Source organism: Giraffa tippelskirchi, chromosome 13 (assembly GCF_054371585.1).
Source record: "Giraffa tippelskirchi isolate mGirTip1 chromosome 13, T2T-mGirTip1v1.2.pri, whole genome shotgun sequence".
Taxonomy (NCBI): domain Eukaryota; kingdom Metazoa; phylum Chordata; class Mammalia; order Artiodactyla; family Giraffidae; genus Giraffa; species Giraffa tippelskirchi.
Window position 1 is genome coordinate 102,430,656 of NC_137287.1, and position 8,967 is coordinate 102,439,622.

General features: G+C 49.9%; 1 protein-coding gene and 1 long non-coding RNA gene across 5 annotated transcripts in view; one reads left to right on the forward strand and one right to left on the reverse strand.

The window, feature by feature from the left end:
- Positions 1–1,652, reverse strand: part of LOC145533390 (uncharacterized) — a 92,817-nt gene extending 91,165 nt beyond the window's left edge. For 2 of the 4 annotated variants that reach the window (XR_014074042.1, XR_014074045.1), the window contains exons 1-2: positions 1,425–1,643; positions 750–792 (exon numbers count right to left, since the gene is read on the reverse strand). This is a non-coding gene — a long non-coding RNA (uncharacterized LOC145533390). The other 2 variants (XR_014074041.1, XR_014074040.1) reach the window with 2 other exon arrangements.
- A 45-nt stretch (positions 1,653–1,697) lies between these two features.
- On the forward strand, positions 1,698–8,600 carry SRXN1 (sulfiredoxin 1). Its single transcript, XM_081560635.1, has 2 exons — positions 1,698–1,944; positions 6,286–8,600. Exons 1-2 carry the CDS (start codon positions 1,732–1,734, stop codon positions 6,487–6,489), a joined length of 417 nt encoding a protein of 138 aa, XP_081416761.1. The 5' UTR covers positions 1,698–1,731; the 3' UTR covers positions 6,490–8,600.
- The last annotated feature ends 367 nt before the right edge of the window (positions 8,601–8,967 follow it).

Here is an 8,967-nt window from a genome sequence, read left to right on the forward strand (position 1 = left end):
GGAGGAGGGCATGGCAACCCACTCCATTATTCTTGCCTGGAGAATCCCATGGACAGAGAGCCTGGCGGGCTACAGTCCATGGGGTCGCAAAGAGTTGGCCACGACTGTAGTGACTTAGCACGCACATTGCCCTCTAACACCCATTATCTCCAAATGTTTTCACAATCCCCTCACAATCATTTTACAAAAAAGAAGGCTGATGCTCAGAGAGGTTAAGCAACTTGACTGAGACCACACAGCCAGGGAGTGGCCATTTGGGATCTGAACCCAGGCCAGTCTGTGCCAAAGTCTTAATGTTGCCACAGATGCTATAAACACCAGAGATTAAAACCAGGAGTCTCTGCCTGCCTCCCTCTGGCTCCAAAGGACACTGGGTGCTGAACCTGGGATCAAGGAGATAGCTTTAAACAGAACAGAGTGGGTATAGCAGTCGGCATGTTTGGACCTAAGTCATGGGCTTCCCTGATAGCTCAGTTGGTAAAAAATCCACCTGCAATGCAGGAGACCTGGGTTCTATACCTGGGTTGGGAAGATCTCCTGGAGAAGGGAACAGCTACCTACTCCAGTATTCTGGCCTGCAGAATTCTGACTGTATAGTCCATGGGGTCAAACACAGTCGGACATGACTGAGCGATTTTCACTTCACTTCACATTACCACCACCCCTTGCAGCCCTGGTGTCCTCATCTGTAAGCAGGTGTTTAGTGGCCTAAGACTTTGAGCTCAGCGTTTCATTTCCAGCGGCCCTACCTTGGACGAGTGCTTCAACAACCATATCAACTTCTTAGAGGCGCTGTGAGGATGAAAGCAGACAGTTATTGTGGAGGTTCAGGGCAGTGCCCACACACTCAGCACCATTCCAAAAGGCTCCCTGGGACTTCCCGGGTGGTCCAGTGGCTAGGACTCCGCGGGCACAATGCAAGGGGCCTGGTTGGGCCATCCCTGATTGGGGAACTAAATTCCGCACGCTGCAACTAAGACCCAGAGCAATCAAATAAATATTTACAAACTGCTCCTTGGAACCCTGGTTCAGCCACTTACTAGCCCCATGACCTTGGGGGAAAATCACTTAAACCTCTCTGTGCCTCAGTTTCCTCATCTGTAAAATGGGAATAATAATCATACCTAGCTGGTGGGGTTGTTTGAGCTTTAAATAAGGTAATGTACATGCAAAGTGTTTAGAACAGTGCCTGACACAGCACCACATTCAGCAGATTCCTAGTATTACTGTCTTTGGTATTAGCATCACCTCCGCGGCTATCACCACTAGCGCTCCAAGGGCCAGGCAGCCAAGCACCGAGTTTTGCCGACTCACCCTTGCTGGGCACGTCCGGCCCCCTCTACCCCGTGCCCCCGCCATGGTCCTGAGTCACCCCGGAGTGTGCGTCACCCGCGTCCCTCCCACTCCACGACCTGCAGACTCACCCTGAGTCAGCCTGCCCGGCCGCTTCCACTCCCGGGACGCCGCGCGGCGGAGGGCAGGCGGCGAGGCGCCCCCCAGCGGAGGGCCGAAGCCCCGCGGGCGTTGGGCAGCCTGGGGCGAGCGGAGCAGAGGTCCCGCAGGGGCGCTCGGTGGTGGGCGGGACCATCCTGGGGCCAGGGGAGAGAGACGCTCCGCGCTGCCCGACTGCGCCCCCCTCCGCTAGCGCGGAATGGTACGGCCCGGCTGAGGTTAAAGCCAGAGGGTGGAGGTGGCGCGTCCCGCGACGGCCCAGGCGGCGGCGACCGGGGAATGATGGGTCTCCGCGCGGGAGGAGCGCTGGGCAGAGCCGGCACGGGCCGGGGGGCGCCTGAGGGACCTGGGCCGAGCGGCGGCGCGCTGGGCGGCAGCATCCACTCGGGCTGCATCACCGCCGTGCACAACGTGCCGCTGAGCGTGCTCATCCGGCCTCTGCCGTCTGTGCTGGACCAGGCCAAGGTGCAAAGCCTCGTGGACACAATCCGGGTGAGGCCCCGGGGAAGCCGGCCGCTGGGAAGGCTTCGGAGGAGGGAGGTCGAGCTGGACGCGAGAAGGGACTAGTTCAGTTTCAGTCGGAACTCAGCTTTTGCTCTGTGACCTTGAGCGAGAGTTTGGGCCTCTCTGGGCCTCTGTTTCGTCATGGAGCAAGGAGACTGGAGGAGGTCATTAAAATAACTATCTCTGACTCCTATAAAGATAGCACTTGATATGGGCTTCCCTAGTGGCTCCTGGTAAAGAATCTGCCTGCAATGCAGGAGACCTGGGTTGCATCTCTGGGTCGGGAAGACCCCCTGGAGGAGGACATGGCAACCCATTCCAGTATTTTGCCTGGAGAATCCCATGGACAGGGGAGCCTGGCAGGCTGCACTCCATAGGGTCACACAGAGTCCGAAATGACTGAAGCGACTAAGCAGCAGCAGCTTCTTCATACCAACCCTATAAGGTAGATACTACCTTACAGACAAGGAAATGTCTTACAGACAAAGAAATAAGGCCCAAGAGGATCCAAGCAGCTTGTACAAGGTCAGGCATTTTAGAAAATGGCACAGCCTGGCCCCAGTGCCCAGCTGCATGGCCACCACATAACCTGTGTGGTCACTTCTGGCTGTGGCAGTGGGACTGGGGGTGTCCTGTCTGCTGGGAAAACCTTGTTTAAACTGGAACTGGGAGAGAATGAGGTCAGCCACGTCTGAGAGAGAGAGCTGAGGAAGGTCAGGGTGATCCTGGAGGGAGGGAACATGAGTGTCAGGTTAGGCCTGTGCGGCATCATGTCCTCAGCCCCCAGACCCTCAGAAGTGGCCACAGGAGACCCCGAGGCCCCACCAAACCTCTCTACTGCTTGCCTGTTGTCTTTCAGTCCTAGAGTTTACACTGCTGCTTCCACTGTCTGGAACTGCTTCCCAGAGAGCCACAAGGACTGCTCCCTTGCTTGGGTCAGGTGCCTGCCTCCTGTAAGCCCCGGCTTCTATAGGTCTCCCATTAACCTGAGTAGTTCGTCTTGAAGCATAACTCAGCATAACGCCTGAGTTATGTTATCTGTGTGTTTGTTTGTGTTTTATTGTCTCCCCTCCTCATCTCATTTGAACTCCAAGGAGCTGGGGTTTTGTCTGGTCATAGCACAAGCACAGTGCCTGGCTGTTTGTGATAGATCTGTCCAGGGATACTCTCTCCTACCCCTGGGCCTTTGCACAAGCTTCCCCCAACCCCCCCACCGCCAGAAACACTCTTTCATCTCTTCTTTACTGTTTCTAACTCCTTCTTGGTACTCTGTCAGTGTCAGTGTCTTCCTTGACAGCCCCTGTAAGATTAGGGGCCTCCTGTGGGCCCCCCAGCCACCTCCATACCTGTCAGCACACCTCTGATCCCGTACAACTGGGGTGTAATGGCCTCAGACACCTGTCTTCCACACCAGCACCATACGTTCTGGGAGGCAAAAGCTAGGCCTGTCTTTGCTTATCGCATGTATTAGTTTTCTATGGCTACTGTAACAAATTCCAGCAACTTAGTGACTTAAAGCCAAGATCTTATTACTTTATAGTTCTATAGTTCAGAAATCCAGAATGGGTCTCATTGGGCTAAAATCAAGGTATCAGCAGGGCTGCATTCTTTTCTGGAGTCTCTAGGGGAGAATCCATTTCCTTGTCTTTTCCAGCTTCTAGAGGCCACCCACATTTTTGGCTCCTGACCTCTTTCCTCCACCTTGGAAGCCAGCAACATTAGATCTCCTCTTGCTCCTCTCTGTTCCACATTTAAGGTCTCTGGTGATTACTTTTGGCCCATCTGGACAACCCAGGGTAATATCCCCATCTCAAGATCTTTAACTTAATTCCATCTGGAAAGTTCCTATCCCATGGGAGTAACATAGTCACAGGTTCCAGGGATTAGGACGTGGCTATCTTTGGGGGCTGTTATCCTGCCCACCCATCATCACAACCCTGGCACCCAGCACAAGGCCTGCCTGGCACAACTCCCTCTCTTTGCTGCTGCACTGCCAGGCAGGCTGTGCTCCACACCTAACTTATATCAGCTTCCCAACTTCATCAGCAGCTTATAGGGTATCTGTTCCCATCTTACAGATGAGGAACAATACCCAGTGGCAAGGCTCCTTGCTTACATTCCCCTCCCTACCCAACTACCCCCCTCCCCCCGCCAGCTGCTTTAAACTTAGCTTTGCCTTGTGCAAGAGCCCCAGCTCATAACTGCTGGGCCTTACTGCTTAATATTAATTTCTGCAATAAATGGAATAATGAATCCATCAATGCAGCCTAACAAGAGACTGCCTAAGGGCCAGTGCGGGAGGCCTTCTAGCAACTCACTTAATTCCATCTCCCCCTACTCCATCCCACCCTGCCCCAGACTTTCCCTATGTAGAGGTCCACCCACTCTCCATCTGGCTACTCAGGCCCTTAACAGGAAGTCAACTTGGATTCTCTTCTTCCCCTTCTCCTCACATTCACCCCTCCCCTGGGCTCTGCCCCCTGAACATGTCTCAAACCTGTCTACCTCTCCCTTTCCTCTCAACACCCTCACCCAGAACAGCCTCTTCTGCTGAATACCTGCTGGGACTCGCCTCTGTCCTCCCTGCTTTTGTCTTTGTCCACTTCACCAAGGTTGCTTTCTCATCACACCTTTCTAGAATGTCCCTCGTATCATGTCACCCTCTCCATTTAAAACACTCCAGGACCTAAGAGGTATAAACTTCCATTTATAAAATAAATGAGTCGTGTATGAAATGTGCAGTGTGGGGAAGATAGTCAAAAACTATGTAATATCTTTGTATGTTGACAGATGGTAACTAGACTCAATCATGGTGATCATTTTGAAATGTATAGAAATATCCAATCACTGTGTTGTGTACCAGGAACTAACATAGTTGTGTACATCAATTACACTTCAAAAACAAACTCGTAGAATAAGAGGCCAGATTTGTGATTACTAGAGGTAGCGGTGGGAGGCGGAGAGTAAGGAGAAGGAAAATTGTATGCAGACGGTCACAAGGCACTAACTTCTATTATAAGATAAATAAGTACCAGGGATGATGTAAAGTACAACATGATAAATATAATAAACACTGTTGTGCATTATATATGAAAGTTGTTTAGAGAGTAAGTCCTAAGAGCTTTCGTCACAAGGAGTCTTCCCTGGTGGCTCAGATGGTAAAGAATCTGCCTGCAATGCAGGAGGCCTGGGTTCAATCCTTTGGTTGGGAAGATCCCCTGGAGAAGGGAGTGGTAACCCAGTATTCTTGCTGGGAGAATTCCATGGACAGAGGAGCCTGGCGGGCTACAGTCCATGGTGTTGCAAAGAGTCGTACACAACTGAGAGACTAACACTTTAGTCACAAGGAAAAAAGGTTTTTTATTTCTTTAATTTTGTACTTATATGAGATGATGGATGTTCACTGAACTTATTGTAGTCATCGTTTCATGATGTTTTAAGTCAAATCATTATATTTATACCTTTAGCTTATACAGTGCTGTACATCAATTATATCTCAATAAAACCTTTCTGGCCTCTTCTTTTCCGCAGGCCCCTGAGTCTATTCTGGTTACACTGGCCTCTTTGCTGTGCCTGCAGTACAGTGAGCTTGTTCTGGCCTCAGGCATTTTGCATTTGCTATTCCCTCTGCCTGGAACGCCCTTCCCATGGGTAATACACACTGTGTATTATTCAGCCTATTCCATGTGCCAAGTGTTGTTTGAAGCACTGTAAATCTGTTAACTCATTAAACCCAACAGTTCTATGAGGTGGTTGTGTCATCTTCATCCCCATCTGGGGCAACTGAGGCGTAAATATGAATTGTCCAAGGTCACAGAGCAATTAAGTAGCAGAGCTGAGATTTGAACTTGGCAGTCAGGCTCTTTCTCTAAAGATTCCACCTCTCTGTCTTCCCCTTCTCTGTGTTCAGGTCTCTGCTTTATTGTCACCCCCATTGTTGTCCTGACAACCTGTGTTACTGTCTTCATAGCATTTATCACTCTAGCATCCATGTGCCCCATGATGGCAGAGGCTGTGTCTGTACCTTATTCTCAGAGTCTAGAACAGTGCCAGGTAATATACATGTGGTGTGATAAATGGTTAACAACCTGGGGGTGAGAAGAAGCCCTGATTTGTAGTATCTGCCAATTTCCTTGGTGTAAATACTCTTACCATGACTGATTTTCATGCTACCAAGATCAGCCAGCTCACAAAACTGACCATGTAACTGTTGCCTCTCACAAACCAGCGTGAGCACCTGGAGGAGTTCAGCCCAGGTTAACAAAGTCTGCTTTGCAAACTGTCCAACACCGTGCCACGCTCATTCACCCTGTGTCCTCTTCTCGCCAGGAGAATCCAGACAGCGTTCCCCCGATCGACGTCCTCTGGATCAAAGGGGCCCAGGGCGGTGACTACTTCTACTCCTTTGGGGGCTGCCACCGGTATGCAGCCTACCAGCAGCTGCAGCGAGAGACCATCCCCGCCAAGCTTGTCCAATCCACCCTCTCGGACCTAAGGGTGTACTTGGGCGCTTCCACGCCGGACTTGCAGTAGCAGCCTCTTTGGCACCTGCCACCACTACCAGGAACCTGGAAGACACCTGGCCTCCAGTGGGCTAGGTCATGCAAAGGTGTAGCAGGAGTGCATTCTGTTTGTGCGTGGCAGGTGGGTCTGGATGGAAGCACCCTCTTAGCTAGCTGCAAGACCATGGACTCATGACTGAACAGTGTGGGAGCCCCATTTCCCACCTTGGGGAAAATGAAGTCCTGTGTTTGCTCTTGAGGGATTATTGAGAGCCTGAAATGAGAAAGGAGACGGATTTAGAGAGTCATATGCTACTGGCTCCAGATTCCCAAGGACAAAGATCCTTCTGCATTTCTATCCTTGTATTGTATCATGTGAATTCATTCATCTGCAAGTGAAGGAAAACCTAGGTTACAGTGACTTAAATGAAGAGAAGTTTGCTTTTCCACATAGCGTGAATTCTGGAGACAGTTGGCTAATGGTACTGCTTAAACCACTCAACAAAGTTAGGGCACACGTCTCTGATCCTTTCAGCCTTTCCCTCATTGCTTGTCACTTCACAGTCACAAGATGGCTGCTGTACCTCCAGCAATCATGGCTATGTCCAAGGAAGAAGGAAGTCAGGGAGGAGAAAGGGCCCAGCCAGCTGGACCCATCAGCTTCTATCATAAATTCAGGATTTTCCAGAGGCCTGTTTCCTGCTCTCTTGCCCTGTGTATTTCTACTTAGATCTCCTTCGCCCAAACCAGGTACAGTAGCCACCCCAGCTGCAAAGCAAGCTAAGACAGCAAGAACACAATTGTCACAGTTGAATAGATCAATCATATCCCATCTCCTAGAACTGTCACACAGCCTCCTAAAAAATATTGGAATCCCATTGCCAAGAGAGAAATGAGAAATTGTGTATCAGTTAGCCTTTGCTGAGAAACAAATAATTCCCTAACTTGGCAGCTAAAAACAAGTTGTTTATTTGTCTACAATTCTGTGGGTTATAAATTTGGGCTGGACTCATCTGGGCAATTCTACTGATCTTGCCTGAGGTCACTCGTGGGGTTGTATGCACATCAACTGTCACCCAAAATGGCCTGGATGATTTCAAATAGCCTGACTCCCTTGTCTGGGCAGTAGGTGGGCTGTTGGCTGGGTGACTTGGTTCTCCTTCAGGTGGCCACTCCAGCAGGTTAGTTCAGGTTTATTCACATGATGGCATCAGGGCTGAGAGAGAAAGAGAGAGCGAGAGGTGGGGGGTGCATGGGGGAGAGGAAGAGCGAGAAAGATGGAGAGAGAGGAGAAGCTGCAAGGCTTTTTTGAGTTCTAGGCCAGAACTGGTGTAACATCACTTCTGCTAAGTCCTTTTGGTCAAAGCAAATCAAAAGTTTGGCTCAGATTCAAGGGCTGGGGAAACAGACTATACCTCGTGGAGAAACTACAAATGATTTGTGGCATTTTTTCTATCTATCACAAATGACTTTGGATAGCGAATAACAGTGTTTCATTGTTTCTTTCTCTCTTGCACGGGGCCTTGCTCTGTCCAGGCTGAAGTCACTAAGACACTGTCCTAGGCCTGCAGAGGGGAAGAAGTGAGGGGCAGTGGATGGGTCTCTCCTAGGGCTGGGCCCACTCTGGGAGGGCCCTCAACATCTGTACACTGATAGGTTAGGGTGGGTGGGTAGGCCAAGTAGAGCACTCCAAAGGAGCTTCTGAAATCCTATAGTCCTGCGGGGAAGGGAAGAGGCAGAGGAAGGGTGCAGAGTGAGGTAGACCTCACTCTTACTGCACTGCTGAGGGAACTCCATCACTTGGCATTTTCAAACTTCATTTTCTCCAGCTCAGTAATGAAGACAACAGCTTTCCCACCCATTCTCTGTCCCAGGGATTGATGACTGAGGTGACTAATGGAATTTAAAAGGGATGTAGTCCTAAATGCAGTGTGATATCCTGGATTGGAACTTGAAACAACAGCAACAAAAGGACATTAGTGGAAAAACTGGCAATCTGAATAAGGTCTGGATTTTAGTTAATTTATACAAATGTTGATATTGGTGTAGGCTGGGTGCAGAGTATATGGGAACTCTGTACTGTATTTACAAATTTTCTGTTAATCAAAAATCACTTCCAAATAAAAGCTTATTTAATAAAAAGAGAGGGGTAATTGCGTTCAACCAATGGTTCTGGTTCACAAAACAGGTTTGCTAAATCACAGATGATCAGACTGCACCCCCAGAGTTGCTGATTCAGAAGGTGGAGCCTAGGAATTTGCTCTTCGAACAAGTTCCCAGGTGATGTTGATGCCGCTGACCAGGGACCGCAAGCTGAGAACCACTAATCTAGACTGTGTTGCTGTTTTTCAAGTATGGTGACAGCCCTTCACTTCCAATGGAGAAGAAAGAGTTGGGTCCCAGGAGATTCATGTTTTGGAACTAGCTTGTGCACCCACTCCATATGACATTGGACAAGCCCTTTCCTGGGGCTTTTTCCAAGTTGTCTAATGGACTGGCTACCCCTGAG